General features: G+C 35.5%; 1 protein-coding gene across 1 annotated transcript in view; it reads left to right on the top strand.

The window, feature by feature from the left end:
* Window positions 1-19,163, top strand: part of LOC136040020 (uncharacterized) — a 232,342-nt gene that overhangs the window by 1,685 nt on the left and 211,494 nt on the right. The window contains exons 2-3 of the mRNA XM_065724086.1: window positions 3,367-3,536; window positions 15,918-16,761. Coding sequence (XP_065580158.1) covers window positions 3,473-3,536; window positions 15,918-16,761 — 908 coding nt within the window. The 5' untranslated portion in view covers window positions 3,367-3,472. The remainder of the gene's footprint in view (window positions 1-3,366; window positions 3,537-15,917; window positions 16,762-19,163) is intronic.

Raw genomic sequence — 19,163 nt, 5'->3', positions numbered from 1 at the left:
CAGGCAGGAAGAATGAAGTGCATATTCATGATACATAAGGAAGCTATAAAATTTGCATAGGTTAAGAAGGTATGACTAAACAGTAAAAGGTACCAGTCATAGTTGTAAATGTCCCTGTAGAAGCACCTGATGGAGATAGTAGTGACTTGTTGAATTTTACTTACAGCTGCAGGAACAAATAGACAGAAATCCAGGTAGAAATAGCCTGTAGTATTTTTAATAGGGAATTTGGTAGTTAACCATTATTATTTTCTTTTCCCATGGAGAATTTACTCAGACTTGCATGATATACCCTCTGCAGTTCAAGTTGTTCATGCCCACTGTAAATCAGTTTCTTTTGCTAGTTTCTTTCAACTTATCATGAGAAAAGACAAAGAGAAGTGATAGAATAGATGGCAAATATATAATGTGGGTTATATATTTGCATATTAGGTGGGGGGGGGGGTAAATTATTTGGACAGTGTGAAGTCATAAAACAATTTCTACTTCATAATATCAGAATAATTATAGCTAACACATTTTGCATGCAGACCTGCTGTACTTCACCCCATCTTCCCCCTGCAGCTCAAGAAATGAAGTTAGGTTAATCCTAATAAAATATACATAATTATGATAACATATAATACTTTGGAAACAAATTTTGGCTATATATGCATATATTAGAGGGGGTGGGGGTAAAGTACTGCAGGTCTGCTTGTAATATGTGTCAGCTACAATTATTCTGATATAATGAAGTAAGAATTGTTTTCTGACTTCAAACTATCTGAATACTTTTAGCAGTAGAGATTTTATAATACAAGTACCAGGGACTATAATGCGCAGGTTGGTAGAAGTAGGGATAGATTATATCATAGCATAGGTAAATTGCTACCTGTATGATATACCTCCTACCTAATATTCATCTAATATGTTTCTCTGATCCTCAATCCTAATGAAATATACCAAAAAAAGATGGAAACACAATACTTTAGACACGAATTTGGGTTATATATTTGCCTATTAGGGGGTTAGGGGTAAAGTATAGTGGGTCTGCTTGCCTGATGTGTTAGGTAGAATTATTCTGCATATTATGTAGGGAGAATTGTTTTTTAACTTTACACTGTCCAAATGTGCAAATATATAGCCCAAATTATATATTTTTCATCTATCAAGCCACTTCTGTTTGTCTTGTCTCACTCTCAGCTGAAATAAACTAACAAAGAAACTGGTTCTATAATGTGTTAATGAATGAAAAAATTGAGCAGTAGGGGATTTACCATACAAGTCCCAGTAAATTCTTCATAGGAAAAGAAAATAGTAATGGTTATAGACTATTGTAATTTTACATGTGTAATAATCTAGTTGTAATCCATACTGTATTCAGTGATTAATTGGCCTATAAGTTAACATAGTACCCAAATGGGGATGTGATGACCAACCTTACTGATTTTGCTATTGTAAACAGAAGTTTGGAAAAATCAATACAAGAGTATTATAATGGTATAAAGGGGTGCTGTTATTGAGGTTAAAAGTAAAGATCACTTTCTACCAGCATCTAGGGTTAATCTGAAGTGAAATTTTTGAAGGATAATTGCCCTCCAGGAAGTGTAAAATTGGACAATGTAGAAGATGGATAGAAATTTAAAATTAGAGGAATGTAAAGACAGTAGGGAAAGCATTAAAATATGAACTAAGGAGGTGTTAAGTGGGAGCCATAGATAAAATTGCTGATGACCTGGAAAATGCAGCTAGACAGCATAATAGTAAAATTCTGTAGTTGCATGTTAAAAAACTGAGAGGCAGTGGTCAATCTGGAATTGTCCCAGTAAAAGATTGGAATGAGGCCACTGTTAGTGAAAAGGAAAAAGTTAAAGGACAGAACCTTCCAAGAATGTGCTAAACCATGATAAAGCTATGGTAAATGATTGTGACAAAGAACTGAAGGAACATTTATTTTGTAATGGAAATTAGAGATTTTTTGAATATGATGGTTACCTTAATTTGCACTTTGGAGCAAAATTAAGGTCCATACTGGATCTGTTCTGCTCTGTGTCAAAGATTCTACTTTTAGGTCAGAATCTTGTCTCCACAACAGCATCTAAAAGTGATTTTTAGCAGCTGTAAGCACTCCTGTCTCTTTTTGTAAGGGAGATCATGTTGGCCAGTTTTGCACCTCATGGCATACCTCTGAACTCACTTGATTAGGCTATATCGTTTTTATTGGAAAGGGAGGCAAGACTTGCACAAATTTAATAACAGGCCTGGCTATAGCCTTATATAGCCATAGAAAGACTTTAAAGGAATGGCTAGTTAAGGTGGATTTGAGGAGACCAAGTCTTGAATTTGCTCTTGACACTGCTTGTTGCCAGTGGTTGTGGATTTTCAGTTGTTCATCTATCAGTACTTCTAGATCTCTTTATTTGTGACTAGGCTTTAGTACTGAATCTGAACCTGACTGTGAATATTTTAAACAATAAGTTGTAAGAAAAATGTGATTCTTTCCTGCTTTTTAGGGCCATAGTAAGAGAAAGGTTGAGATGGCTAGGACACTTTTGAAAATGAAGGATGAAGGATTGCCAAAGATTGTCTGGCCAGCCATCGAGGGCAAAATGAAAAACAGGTCATCCCGAATTTGGCAGGAGGAGTTCATAAGGAAAGATTTAAGGGAAACTAGAACTTCTTGGGAGTGTTTAGAGAGGGAGGCTTTAAAAAGATTGGGATGGACAGGGAGCGCGCATAGGATTGTTGACCTCAGGGGGATCGATGGTGCTGTTAGTTGTTAGCAGTAGTAGTAGTAGTAGAGCCAATGAAAAAGGGTAAATATATAGAAAATAAACCATAACTGACATAGAGACAAGACGAGCACACTACTTGATTCCTTTTCTTATGCTCTTTCCTAATGCAACAAGTAATTCAATTGCAATTTCACCCCTGCTCCCTTGATTGTCCAATTTATAGCCCAGGGAATATGTAAAAACTAAAAGAATGAAATTTTTACTTTATAATATGCAGGATGTTTTTATTCATGAGATTATTATGTTTCCTTCCATTATTATACATTTAATAAAATATTCCTAACAACATTTTGGTAAATATACCTGTAATCACACTGCAACAAATTACTGACTGAGGAGATAACCAGATTAATATACGAGTTATTATATATGACTAGAGCGATGTAATGGAGAAATACTGTATTAGTGCTATATATGATACCATTGGAAGGGGGGGGGGTCTGTATTTGAATGTGAATTGATTAGTATATTTGGAAAACATGCTCTCTTCTTACAAATATTATCCTCTGGTTCTTCTGCTCGATTTGCTGATTCAAAAAACGCCGTTCTGAGAATTTGACAAGGTATCTTGAACTTTACTATTTTTTTTCAGGGTACAAATCAAATCTTAGTGTGGTAAAGCTACAATACTGGAACTCATGGACGGGTCACTTAACCCAATGATGATGGCTCCAGCTCTACTGGATATGTAGGGAAATATGGCTTTGTCATTATGGGATATAGTTCTATGGATTTTTTTATTAACTTTTAATGCTCAAGCTGGTAAGGATGAGTCCTTTTCCTTGTAGTTGATACCATTTCTGTAGGCCTCTTTTGTTTATTGCAAAGTTGAACTTTTAACATATTCTTGTTTATAGCTTAATGATAGATCACTTTGTGCAATTAGATATCCACTTAGTCCAAAAAGTATGGTTAAACTTTGCACTATATACTCTGGTCATCATATTAAAGTCATTTTCATAACAGAAAAGTAAATTTGAAAAAAAAAAATACCCCCTACTAAATAGAAAAGTAAATTTGAAATTGGAAAATGACTGTAAAATAATTTTCGACTAGCAAATCAACCTTGGTATTTAAATCATTTTATAGATTTCTTCATTAAAACTAAATTCACCTTTGTTTTATTTTTAAATTGCTAACTCTACTGTCAAATTAAAAAATTAGGAGTTGAAAAGTAGGCTGTATGGGCCTTTGACCTAGCCCTTCTGACCCTGTTGCGACCCAAATAGCTGTTTTAAACAATAAGTCAACAGCCGCCGTGCAAAAAGTGCGGTAGCAATGTTACTTGGCATTTTTCAAATTTGTTGGCAGATTTTGTCTGAAAAAAACATTTTGATATAAAATTTTTTTTTTTACTCAATAAAAAATTTTAAAATACAAGTTTTGCTCTTCTGTGCAAAAAGTGGGGTAGTATAGTAGCAATGCAATGTGGTAGTCTTCATGGCTTAGTAAAATTTGTTGGCAGATGTCGTATGAAAATACCAGTGCTTCCACTATCCCCAAATTTTTGAGGATTTCCCTAAAAATCTGTCTTCTCGAAAGAAATTTCTCACAAGTAACAATTCACCCCTAGTAACTATCACTTTTACTTAACTTGACGTAAATTTTTCACTACTTTTCAAAGGTTTTGCCTCAATTATTTACTACACATCAAAAATCAGACATAGATCATTGAATTAAGAAAATTGACGTTTCTTCCTATACTAGTATTAAATAAAAAAAAACAAGTTTTTTTTAACTGAAAGTAAGGAGCGATTTTAAAACTTAAAACGAACAGAAATTACTCCGTATATGAAAGGGGCTGTTCACTCCTCAACGCCCCGCTCTTTACGCTCTTTATCGATATGTACAATAAGAGTTAATGTTTATAGTTTGATTTATATTTAGAAGTGTAGTTTGATTTTGAATATGTTGTAAAGAAACGCAAATCAGCGATAGCTGCCAAGTTTTTGTTATTAAACCTGTCGACTACTACTACGTATATCTCAGACTTTGAATACTATACTCCACTAGCAGTGTTAGAGTAAATATGATACAGTACTTTTGATAAAATGGTATAATATAAAATTATGGGGTATGATATTTATGGTTAGTATATGGCTTGCCACTGAATTAGATTATATTGTTAATTGTGATTCAGAAAACTTTGATATGTCTAATTGAAAGCTATACTAAGTTACACTTGTTACTTTTCTGCAAACTTTACGTATAAAAATACTTTTTTCTCAAAGTAAGGCTGGCAAAACACAAGTTGTTCAGCTTTTGAAATTGTCTTGTCATTGTGAAATCATGAAATTGTTTGAAAGTGTCGGCAGCTTTTGAAACTCTGCTACTGGCAGCTTTAAAACTTTTTGCAAACCTGGTCATTAGCTTAATGTTTGTTTGTTTTTTTGAAAGTAGGTTCTAAAGTATATAAATATTAGAATTATGTTATTGTTTAGATGAAAAAAAAGATATGTGCATGAATATTAAAGCCCATTCCTTACTTTGAGAATTAAGAAAGGAATTTAAATGAATGCTGCAAAATTACTGTATGAATTGGAATGAATGCTGATTGATTTTAGATTGCCACTGGCTTATCCACGTTCATCTTGAAGTTTCTCGGGAGGAATACAAGATTATGTAGTTTTGATGTTGTTTCAAGTAGTATTATTGAACCTTATTGTGCTTGCTTCAAAATTGTTCAGTTGCGATGCAGAAAATAACAAAAGAGTCAATGTAAGAGAAAACCCAGAAAATAAGAGTAAACTCTTTTTAGAACGGGGGATATGAGAAAGACACAAAAGACAAAGAAATGAAAGTATGAGAAAGACACAAAAGACTATGAAATGAAAACCAAGTGACATTTTTAAAGTCCTTGCCTTCCTTAAGAAGAGTTGGTGCCTTGAAAAGAAGTTGAATTGAAAAAAGGTGTGGGAGGGGGACTAGTTGCCTCCATTCCCTTTTGACTTTGAAAACTTCCAATTTCACATCGAATGAGCCTCTCTCAGACCACCCAGTCTATGGTACGTGGTGGGGGGGGGAACATATTTTGAAGGTACTTGACCGAGTACGTAAGCTTGATTAGCTTTCTAGTTTATATCGATCTAAGTCCTCATTGGTATTCTTTTATAAATCAATTTGTAACTGTACAAGTTAATGCTGAAAAATAAATTATCATATATAAGATTCCAACTCAATGTAATTCAACCAAGAACAAACGTTTAAATTTCAGCACCTATTCAATTTAATATCTAGCAATTCAAATGAAAAATTGAAATTCAAATCCTATTTAAAAAAAAAAAACTTTTTCAACTGAAGGAAGTAGCAACATTAAAACTTAAAACCAACAGTTGGTATTTTGTACGTGAGGGGGGCTGGCCCCACCTCAACTCCTTGCTCTTTTTGCTAAAGTTCGGCTTTTTGTAAAATTCTTTAAGAACAACTGCTGAAAAACAGGAACAGTTGAATTGGAATTAGGAGCTTTTCTGAAGCACTAAAAATCATTAGAGTAACGAGTGAAAGATTGACAAGGATAGTCCCCATCTGTACGGAATAATTTCTGTTGGGTTTAAGATTTAATGTTGCTGCTTACTATACTAGTCGCTCATGACGTTATTACGCAGACATGGGTCTGACGCAATACTATAGCGCACGGGTATAGTACACCTACATAGTAGGGAATGTTTTCAGATGTCTGTTACTTCATAGGGAATGTTCTCAGATGTCTATTGTATAATAGGGAGGGTTTATAATAAGGTTTGATGTGTTACATAATATGACTTCTTGTTATACCGTTAGTCAAGTGGGGAAGTCCCGGTTGTAACTGAGGGGGAAAGACGCGTGGGTGCTATGTAATAACGGCACACACGTGGAATGTGACGCAATCTTGCGTGCCTAGCTAGATTCATGGGGGGATGAGGTAATCCGAGACTTGTTAGATTTACTGGGAATAATGTAATGGCAGCGCATACGTGGGTGTTATATAATGACGATGTACACGTGGGATGTTACATAATACTTTAGGAGATTTCATTTTCTTTTAGATTTTTTTTCTCAGTGTACGTTTATATTCTAAAGATTTTTAGTCCACATTATGATTCGAAAGGGATTCCCCTCAATGATCTTGACCATGAAACCCTTACTAATAATTTGACTCGGCTAATACATTCTAAATGATAGCCTATTCAGCGCATGTAGAATCCCCTGTTCGTGCATACTAGAATCATTAAATGGATTGCGTGATCCCATATGCTTGCAATAACTGACATGCAGGGTAGAAAATCGATAATCGAAATTCGGTTATATTTGGAGTACACCTGCTTGTTGTGTAATGCTTTAGAGGATGTTATCAGATAACGTTGGGGGGTTGCCCTTAATGCACTTTTTACTAATCTAGTCTTTTTCAAGCAGATGGTATTTTTCGGGCATTTTCATGCAAAAATATTCATTTACTCCAGAATGATCATTCAAACCTAATGAAAAAATCCTCGTTAACGTTTCTTCTGATTACTCCTAGTAATTGAGGCCACCTTGGCAATATGTGACTGGCCCGTAAAATACAGCAAAAGCAACTCAAACTAAAAAAACGGAAAAAACAAAACGTGAAAAAAGGTTATAAAGGATAAAATATAAGCAAAAAGAACCATGAATTAAAGAAAGGCGGGGTTCCTAGTAAGCAATCCCAGATGGGGGATTTGTTATTAGAGGTGCATTTAAACCACATTAATATATTTTTTGAGGGCTTTTAATGAAAATACCCCGTTTCTTTGACTGAGCCTTAGGTTTCACTCCCTCAAAGTCGAAATTTTTTTTAACACCTCCCAGCTTAACTTAAAGCTCTAAAAAAATGTTAGTCCAAGCAATTCACGCGACCAAGGCTATATGTGGTTGGCCCGTAAAATACAGAAAAAAAACAATTTAAACTAAAAAAATGGAAAAAACAAAATATGAAACAGCTTATAAAGGATAAAATATAAGCAAAAAGAATCACGAATTAAAGAAAGGTGAGGATTGTACCAACCAATTCCAGAGAGGTGGGTTGATATTAGAGGTAAATTTAAACGACATCAAGATATTTTTGTGGGTTTTTAATGAAAATCCCTCGTTTCTTTTAGTCAAGACTATATATTCCCCATGGACAAGTGCACATTTGAATAATATTTTCTCTTCAAATTTCACATAATCTAGTTAAACATTTAAGCCACTCTAAGATATTTTGACGGCCTTTAATGAAATTACCTTGTGTCTTTGACTAAGCGTTAGATTTCACTCCTCCTCAGTCGAAAAATTCTTTTAACGCCTCCCAGCTTAACCTTTAGCTCTACAAAACTTTGGTCCGAGCAATTCACACCACCGTGGGAATACGTGGCTGGCCCGTAAAACACAAAAAAGCTATGAAGAAAACTATGAAGAAAACGTCAAACTAAAAAATGAAGAAAACAAAACATAAGAAAAGCTTATAAAGGATAACATATAAGCAAAAAGATCCATGAATTAAAGAGAGGCGGGAATCCTACCTACCGATTCCAGAGAAGAAGGTTGATATTAGAGGTAAATTTAAACCACATTAAAATATTTTCGAGGGCTTCTAATGAAAATCCCTCCTTTCTTTGAGCCAAGACTGCATTCCTTGTTGACAAGCGCACATTTGAATAGTATTTTCTCTTAAAATTTCACCTAATCTCGTTAAAGGTAAATGTAAGCCTCATTAAGATATTTTCGAGGGCTTTTAATGAAAATACCTCGTTTCTTTGACTGCGCGTTAGATTTCACTCCCCCTCAGTCGAAAAAATTCTTTTAACACCTCCCAGCTTAACTGTAAACTCTAGAAGCTAACTTTGGCACTGTCTAGCACCCCTCGTCATTCCTAAAATATTTTCCAGATATTTTCTTGTTAAAAATCGCGTATCAAATTCTTTGATTCATTTTTTTCGCCAACCAACCCTCCATGTTGCACCACGTCAGTTTACGCCACCGTGCCACCCCATGACTGGCTCTCTGGCACCCTATGGCACCTTTCATCATTCCCTAAGTCATTTCTTAGATATTTTTTAAATAAAGAGATAACCAATGCCGCTTTCCCCCTCTTCCCCCTCCCCAACTGCTTACGGTGGTTCCAGTTCTGATTCTGCTATTTCCCACTCCGGTTTCAGTTCAAGCCCCGGTTTCAGTTCAAGCCCCGGTTCCGCCGAATACAATTCCAGTCCCACCGGCCCCGATTCCAATTCTAGTTCTGTTTCACCACTTCTATTCCCTTCCCCAATTTCCACAGTAAAACATGAATTTTTCCCTGAAAAATTCTAAAATTATAAATGGCACCACAACGTGATTTTATACTTAGGTTACAGTGTGTTAACTGATTTTGAGTCAGGTTCGCTTGGGCTTAGTAAGCATGTGTCTGCACACTTTCTAAGCGCTAACGAACCTAACTCAAAATCAGTTAACAAATGTAACCTAAGTAAAAAGTCAGTTGTAGTGCCATTTAGAATTTTAGAAATTTTTAGGGACTTGGAATTTTTGCAAGATTTTGTTGATAGTTTGTATGATTTTGATAACACCACGTAAGGTTTTGATAATGCAATAGCGGATTCTCATTATATCAGACGAGAATTTGATAATGTAGAGCAAGATGTTTGATAAAAGCAGAGAAGATTTTGATAATACCATACAAGATTTTGATAATACTTGATAATAATTTGATAGTAGTAGACACGATTTTGCTATAATCATTCTGATTTTTGATAATAACTTGCAAAATTTAGGTAGTGCTAGAAAGTATTTTCATAATATCTCGCACGACTTTCAATATCTAACAGGATCTGGTAATATCATACAAGACTGATAATATCATGTAAGGTTTTAATAATATTTGACAAGATTTTGATAATCTTCAAATAGCAGAAATGATTTGGATAGTATTATATTAAGTTTTGTTAATATTTAACATGCTTTTGATAGCATCATGTTAGATTTGGGGAATAGAAGTCACGTTTTGATTGTTGCAGAATATATTTCGTTAATAACGCGTGAGACTACGATAATACCATGTAAGATTTTGCTAATAACTCGCATGATTCTGATATTATCGTGCGTGGTTTTGATATTGCCATAGAGGATTCTCATTAAATTAGTGGAGATTTTGATAATGTAGGGCAAGATGTTTCATAATATTAGATAAGATTTTGATAATATCATACAAGAGTTTGGTAATACTTGGCATGACTTCGATAATATCATGTAAAGTTTTGATAATATTTGACTATCATGTAAGGTTTTGACAATATTTGACAAGGTTTTGATAATCTTGATAATTTCTTAAACCACATTAGCCAGCTATAACATAAAGAAAGAAAACGATCAAAAACGGGGTTTTTAAACGCCAAACCAAAATACTGAAGAAAACACAGAAAGCCAATATTTCGAGTGAACAACTGCCTCTTTTCTTCAGCGCGAACAAAATAATATAATCAAGGAAAAAGCAAAAACCGAAAAACAAACGCGGAAAGTACAACAAAACCAATTAAAAAACAATGAAAAAGCCGCCAAAAAGTTAAAGATAAATAAAATTCAATAAACGACCAAAAATTATAAGAGTTAAAATCAAATAACTAACAACAACAAAGTGAGCTATTCGGCAATATCCGCGATTTGTACAAAATCCAAACAAATATGAACTGCCATCGGCGGATACTAACGAACAACTTTATGATACTATGAATTCTCTATGATACTCTGATACTCTATGATACTATGAACGAGCAACTCTGTGATACTGTGAACTGCCAGCGTCAGTTATTGCAATTATACGGGAACACGCAATACATTTAATGATTCTAGTATGCACGAGCAGGGGATTCTTCATGCGCTGAATAGGCTATCATTTAGAATATATTAGCCGAATCAAAATGTTAAAAAAGGTTTCATGGTCCAGATGTCCAAGGCCCAGCTCCTTTGAGGGGTATCCCTTTTGAATCCTAGTTTGGACTAAAAACCTTTAGAATATAAGGGTGCCACAAGAAAATTTTTTAAAAGAAAATGAAACCTTTTAAAGTATTATGTAACATCCCACGTGTACATCGTCATTAAATAACACCCACGAGTGCGCTGTAATTACATCATTCCCAATAAATTTAGCAAGTCACGTAAGATTACCTCACCCCCAATAAATCTGGCTAGGCACGCAAGATTGTGTCACATCCCACGCATATACCGTTAATACGTAACACCTACGCTTGTTTCCCCCTCAGTTACGACCGGGACTTCCCCAATTGACTAACGGTCTCTAAAAAGTCCTAGTATGTAACACCCCAAATCCTATTACATCACTAACAAAGTAAACCCTTCTATTATGTAACATACATCTGACAACATTCCCAATGAAGTAACAGACATCTGAAAATATTCCCTATTACGTAGGTGTACTATACACTTGCGTTATAATATTACGTCGGACCCCGGTCTGCATAATAACGTCTTGAGTGATTAGTAGCTCCAATAGTTTACCCCCTATCTGTGCTCTTGAATAGAATGGGCCTAACTTCTACAATACTTTGGAGGTAGATGAAGCTATCCATCGATTTCACTTTCTCGTTATACTTGCTTATTCCTAGTCTAAACGATTAGGCTTCTGAACAAAAAAACTATTCTTGCATACAGAGCTTTTTCATGTTATGTTTTTTCCATTTTTCGAGTTTGAATTGCTGTTTTCTGTGGTTTACAAGCCAGCCACATATTGCGATGGTGGCGTGAATTGCTTGGGCTAACATTTTCTAGAGCTTAAGATTAAGCTGGGAGGTGGTAAAATAATTTTTTCGGCCGAGAGGGAGGAAAATCTAACGTTCAGTCAAAGAAACGAGGTATTTTCATTGTAAGCTCTCAAAAATATCTTAATATGGCTTAAATTTAGCTGTAACGAAATTATGTGAAATTTGAAGAGAAAATACTATTAAAATGTGCGCTTGTCAACAGGGAATGTATAGTCTTGGCTCAAAGAAATGAGGGATTTTCATTAAAAACTGTCAAAAATATCTTAATGTGGTTCGAATTTACCTCTAATAATACCTGCCCCCTCTGGAATTGCTTGCTAGGATCTCCACCTTTCTTTAATTCATGGTTCTTTTTGCTTATATTTTATCCTTTATAAGCTTTTTCCATCTTTGGTTTTTAACATTTTTTTAGTTTGAATTGCCTTTTTTTGCGTTTTACGGGCCTGCCACCTATTGCCATACCGCCCTCAATGGCTAGGAGTCATCAGAAAAATGCTAATGGGGAGTTTTTCATTAAGTTCATATGATCGATTCAAGTATAAACAAATATTTTTGCATGAAAAGGCCCGGAAAATGCCTTATGTCTGAAAAAGACTCTATTTGTAAAAAATACGCTAAGTGCAACCTTTAATATTATCTGATAACATCCTCTAAAGCATTACTCAACAAGCAGGTGTACTTCAAATGTAAGCAAATTTCAGGAATCGATTTTCCACTCTGTGATCCACTTCAATAATCGATTACGTAACACCCACGCTTGTTTCCCTTTCAATTACAATCGGGACTTCCCCGTCTGACTAACAATCTCTAAGAAATCCTATTATGTAACACCTTAAACCTTATTACATCACATCCAAAGCAAACCCTCCCTATAAGGAAACAGACATTTGAAAATATTCCCTATGAAGTAAGAGACGTCTGAAAACATTCCCTATGAAGTAACAGACATCTGAAAACATTCCCTATTACTTAGGTGTACTGTATTGGTAGGTGTATTATTGTTAGTAGGAATAATGAAGGTGATGAAGATATACAAAGGTGCAGGTTTTTTCACACTTTTAAAAAGCCTAGAAGGATGATATGATAAGTGTCTGAAGTAGAATTAGAATTTGTACATTGGAAGCAATGGTAATGACAGTGTCAGGTACAGTGTCATGTCATGGTGTCATGTCAGGTGCAGTGTCATGACACAGGACAGTGTCATGGTGCTAAAACGCAGCCAACTTCGAAAGGCTGAAGCAGATATTGTCAAATATTTTGCAGAGGAATTGTCTGAGGATAAGGTTTTGGTACTCGGTTGACTGACCTTGCATCAAACAATAAGCTATACGAAAAATGTGGTTCGATCCTTTTTTTAGGGCTGTAAAGAGAGGAGGGTTAAGGCAAATGAAGGATGACAGACTGCCTAAGCTTGTGCTCTTTGGACATCCACCTAGTGCCAAATAAAAAGCAGGTTTTCCCCAAATTGGGTGCGGAGATGTCTTAAGGAAGGATTTAAATGAGATTGGAACTTCATGGGAGGGTTGAATAGTGAAGCTTTGAATGGAAGAGGAGCCTGTTTTAGCCTTAGGCGGCTTTGTGCTGCAGTGAGTTTTTAATAGTAGTAGTAGTAGTAGCAGTAATATTGTATATTTTTTTTTTTTTATCTTCTGGCTGTTTTTATGGATAGATAGATAGATAGATAGAGAACTGTATTTTAAAGCCAAATATACAGCCATGAACACCGTACAATAACATAAACGAAAGACACAAATAACATGAACAGCGATCATCATAAAACGCTTACATGAAACACTGCATTAACCTAATACTAGTAATTAATACTTGAAAAAAAGGTCATTGAAAAGAACGCTTAACACTCGGAAAAGGACATAAATAAAACATTACATTTACTTTATACTGAGGTTCTTCAAAATTATTTATTTATTATTATTTTTTGTTATTTAACAACATTTTCAGATACCTTGCTACTCTACAAATAAACTGAGGCGACGTACTATTTAAGACACCTGGAAGTATCAACTTATTTTTTCCAAATATTCCTCCCCTTATCGTAGAGAGCCCCTGGCACCGGCTTAAGCAATACACTAAATAATCCTCTTTAACTCTGCAAAGCGGGCACGTATATCTGTCTTCATTGGAACATCTTTCTTTAGAATATTTTATAAATCTTGCATTAATTGGGAGGCAGTTAGTCTTGAGCTGCATCCAAAACGTCAAATATCTAGCTGGTAAATTCAGCTTAAAGTAGAACTACTGCTGATAAACCACCTTAACATCCTTATAAAACTTTACTGTTTCTGATTTTTTTTATCTGCTCATTCCATTTTTGAATAATTTGATTCTCTAGTACTGTCTTAATCTCATTCTCCCAATTTGTATTTATATCCGTTCGCCCTCTACCTTCATTCCAAAAAAAGGAAAACCCTGTTTTGTCTAAAATGTCTTTTATTTTTAGTGACCATGATCTTTTTCCTCCTGCGGGAGTAAATCTTCATAAGCTGCCTTAAGCAACCTGTCACTCGGTAACTGAACGACTTTCAACCAAAATTTAATCCTTGAGACTAGTCTGTAATTTATTAGTGGCCATATACCTAGATCGCCATTTAGAAACTGGAAATGAGTTGTTCTATGCAGCCCAAACAATCTCTTATAGTACCCTAATTGAATACTCTCTAACTGAGCCACTCTGTCACGCCCCCAAATCTCTGCTCTGTAATGTAGAATGGGTATTATTCTCGATAAAAAGACCCTTTTATGTAACGACAAATTTTTTATTCCCACTACATTATTCCGGAAAATTGTAAGTATTGCTCTTCCCCGGTTTAACGTTTCTTTTATATGAGAATTCCAGCTTCCATTACTTTGAAAAATATATCCAAGATACTTAAATTTTATCCACAACTTCTATCTCCTCCCCCTTAAACCAAAATTTACTTTCACATTTATCATTCCTCTTGTTAAATATGATCGCTTTTGACTTCTGAATATTTACCTTCAGGCACTTCACCTTTAGATAATCATCTGTCAAACCCAGGAGCTTCTGTAGATTATTTGCCGATTCCGCCACTAGAGCAATGTCATCCACAAACAACAACACCGAGAAGTTTTTATTACCTAGTCTCACTGTTGGAGCCCTTTTTTTTTGCTGAAAACTCAACAATATCGTTAATAAAAGGACCAAAGAGTCGAGGTGACAAGGCGCTTCCCTGCTTAACTCCTTTCTTAACTTTAAAAGGCCTCGAAATACCCGACCCATGTACTCTTACTATTGTACTAGTTTCAAAATACATATTTGCAACCAAACGAATGAAACAAGAAGGTAGCCCCACATCACGTAGGCTTTTTTTAAGCAGAACTCTATTGACATTATCAAACGCTTTTTTAAGTTCAAAAATACAACGTATAATTTATTTTTCCTGATCCATACTTTTCAATTAATCCACTTAAAATAAACACTCTATCCGTAGTACTATAGCCTTTTCTAAAGCCTCCCTGTTATTCTTTCATTACTCCAATACCCTCTAGCCAATCATTTAACCGGCTATCTAAAATTTTCTTGATCCCTGGCACTCCCCCCTTTAAATATAGGTACCATTATTGATGTCCTCCATGTAGAAGGCCATACTTCATAAAAATTATATAGAAAAATTGTTTTATGTCTTTTTCTTGTCTTAACTTTTTGATTTTATTCTTTTAGAGGTCGCTTAGTTTCTAATTTTTTTAATGCCATTTTTTTTTGTTTTTTACCCTGTTCTTGTCTTGTTTTCACGGCCCTTTACTTCCATAAAAAAATTCTAGCAAAATAAATAACAAAGAGAGATAAAAATCAACAAAAAACCCCAAACGAGACTGCGTTTAACTTTCATTCGCAAATTAAAGAAATAAAGAAAGAAAAACATGGCTAAGGATAGCAAGATGCACACGTTATATTCTTGACCTTGTGATTGTATAGCATTATTTGGAACAACAAATTAACCGAGTATTTTGTTTATTAAGGCATTTAGACAATTTTTTTGGACCCGAAATCCCTTTAGTGAAATCCTAAAGGATTGCCTACTTTCTCCTCTTCCTTGGCGTATGAAATTAGTCAAAGAAGGTGAAAAAAAGAAAAAAAAAAGAAGAAAAAGCTACTTACGACAAAATACACAGCTTATAAGTTTGAACAGTGATTTTATGACATTTCATTCTTATATAGAAAAAAAATTATATATTGTCTTTCCCTTTGCGTTCATCATTTACTAAGCTTCTATATTGACGTTTTGTACAACAAGCTACGTTATTGTACGTCCTGGTTTGTAAAAGTAAGGCCAAAGCATAATTTTGACGTAAATTGGCTACATGATTTATCAACGTGCATTCTTTTTTGCCACACTTATTCCCAAATATTTTTCAGAGTTTTATCGAGATGTGATTCGAATAGAGAATTCGGACAACGCTCTCTTTTTAACTGAACTATCAACGAATCTTAGCCCAACATCTGTAGTTCTTCATAATGAAGACACTGATCATCTCCATCTGAGCTCTGAAAGATTTATATTGATTAAGCCCAACGAAGCTGTGGGTGTCAATGCTATATTTGGACCTTTAAATGCCAGACAAACAATCTCAGGACGTTCTGTTATGCACGAAGTTTCCAATAATCATAATGACGTAACTGCACACTTAATTACAAATGAGGTATCGCGTGATAACCCTGTTGTTCGTGTACTTTTTCACACAGGGATATTGAGACGAAAAGTCCCTATTGTGTCGGACAATGCAGAACATGAAACCCATTTTTGTGTACAATTGGAGGCAAGGTCATCAGATAGTGGATTGAAACGGGTCGCCTCCTGTGAGCCAAACCAACATGAACAAACCTGTCTTGCAACATTGGTTATACCAACTGAGTGGTGGTTCGGAGTAATTCGGTGGAATAGAAAAGCTCACAAAGGCAAAAAACCTATAAAATCTGTGAAAAATACAGTTGAACTATTCTACTCTGTATATGATGTTCATGGCAAGTCTTGTGCAACGATTAAAGGTGTCCCTTCCACACAGCTCATGCCCTCGACTCACGTTGGGAACGTGCTGCTGAAATCTGACCAGGAAAACGTCGTGGAAATTGTGAATGATAGCAATGTCAAAATTATAACCCCAGACATCCCTTTATACCCTCAGACAAACCTGTATGCTACAGTTTTAGCGAATACAAGTGGTTTGTACAGCGCAGCTTGGCCTATCACTTTGACTGTAAGGTAAGGAAGTTTTCTTTTTGTGTCGTATTTTAGTGAGTGTAAAATAGGTTCAAAATCAACATGGCTAATTCATTACAAAATAATTAAAAAGATGTAAAAAAAAAAGAATTTCGACACCACACGAAGTCCAAATCTTTCTGCTTCCCGTTTGAAAGTCTTCATCAATGGACAATAAAGAGGAAGGAAAAGAAATACAGGTTGAGCAGTTGACACATACTGGGAAAAGAGTAAAAAAAAACTCTGATAAACTATAGTTGTTATTTGTTTAACAAATCCGATGTGATGATTTATGATTGTCCTCTAAAATTAAATTTTAAAATCATTTCCAGAAAAGGAGGTGCTCAAAGAAAAGTAAAGAGCTTTATTAAAACCTAAATCGGGGGCTAGCGTTTTCTTTCGGAATATTCCCCTCTTCCAGTGGAAAGTCCCCCCCTCCCACTGCGGAAAATCCCCCTCCCCATGGAAAATCCCCCCCCCCCCAGAAAATTGAGTAACCACAGAGAAAGTCTAAAATAAGTACCTCAAAATGGCGACCAGGTGTCCTTAGAGGGTAACAAAAGGACCGAATATCAAAAACAGTTCTACGACAGGGGTTGGTTGGTCTCCGATTACTTTCGACTAATAAGTACTAGAACTCCCAATTTCCAATCGAATAAGCATCCTCGGAAGTTACTGCAACCACGAGGAGGGAGGTTGGGGATGGGGTAGTTCCCCTTCTATACGGAAATAATTCCGCTCATTTTGGGGTTTAATGTTACTTTACTTTCATAACAACAACTTAGACCAGAAATATTCCAAGAAATCAAGAGGGATTATCTGTCAGTTTCTACCTCCACTCCCTTCCTTAAAACTAATTCCGTATTTATCTGAAGACTCAATGAGAATTATAATGTTTCGGCATTAAAACACACCCTTTGAGGCATCTGTCCTCCTTCATAACTACAGAACAATCCGAGAACCCTACTGTAGAGGTTTCAAGCCCTCATTGACAAATATTTGGAACTGTGTATTTTTGCCCAAGAAAGATCATGTATGTGTGTTGTTTGTAGTTTTTATTGTTTCCCCCAGGGATTTTCTTATCGAACCAAGAATCCCAGAAGATCGAGAGAGGGCTCATTAGAATAAAAGTTATAAGTTTAAGTGCCCTTTTAAGTGACGAAAGAAAATGGAGGGCAACTAACCCCCTTCCGATACATCTTTTTCCCAATGAAATTTTGAGGTAGCCATTTGTTTCATCGTAATTAAAAGGTCCAGTAAACATGCCTCTGGAGATGACATGACCCCCCACAGCCCCTAGTAAAAGGGCTGAAGGTTTTGAAGTTTTTCCTTTGTTTACAGATGGTATTTGGTATTGGGAAAAATACGGACACATTTTACAGGGGAGGGATTTCATGGGGGAGAATTTCCAGAGGGGAGGAAATTTTCTGGAAGGAATATCCCTGAATTCATGTACGGTTTTCTATTTCTTTGTCTTTCTCTCTCTTTTGATGCACTATTTTGTATTTGGAGAGAATGCTATGGGAGAATTGTCTGGGGAAATTTCAGCAGGGATCAAATTGGCTGGCTAGATTTTTCCGCCAAAAAAGATGGGTAATGTCTATAAGGGTGCTGCAGGGCACTGGCGTAACTTGCTATAGGGCAGGGGGCTACAGTCCCTCCTAAACCTCCCCACAGACCCCAGTTTGCTCTTTCCTCCCTTCCGACGTAATTCAATTTCTTCCAAAAACCTTGTCAAAACTAAGATAAACCTGGATAATTCAAGCATTAACAGAAACAGAAGAATTATTTACCTTATTGTTATAAAGTACCTTATAGTGTATTTATAGTACCTTTATGGTATCAAATGGCTTATTTTTTAGTTTTTACCGTCATTTTTACTTGATTTGGGAAAATTGGCTCCAACTTTGCCCCCCCCAGGATTTTGACGAAATTACGCCACATCCCCCAGATGAAATTTAGTTTCTTCCAAAATCTTGACAAAACAGATAAACTTAAGATGAACATGCATAATTCAAACATCAGCAGAAACAGATAAATTTTTTTCAGTCCATATTCACTTCTCTAGTACTATAAAGTACCTTAATAGAATTTTTATAATACCTCTATGGTACCAAATGGCTTATTTTCTAGTTTTTACTGTCATTTTCACTTGATTTTGGGAACATTGGCTCCAATTTTGCCCCCCCCGGATTTTGGCGAAATCACGCCACTGCTGCAGGGTGACAGCACCCTTAGAATCTGGCTGTTATTTTAATGCTTTATTTAGCTAAAGTGATTTGCTTCACAATACAGTGGTATAGTATTAAGGAGATGCGGTAGGTAACTATGTAGAGGGAAGGAGTATGATGCTTAAAGGATTATGTCGTTCAGTATTCGTAATAAAAAAGTCTCGACAATGATAG

Source organism: Artemia franciscana, chromosome 20 (assembly GCF_032884065.1).
Source record: "Artemia franciscana chromosome 20, ASM3288406v1, whole genome shotgun sequence".
Lineage (NCBI taxonomy): Eukaryota > Metazoa > Arthropoda > Branchiopoda > Anostraca > Artemiidae > Artemia > Artemia franciscana.
This window is presented reverse-complemented; position numbering and strand designations above follow the sequence as displayed.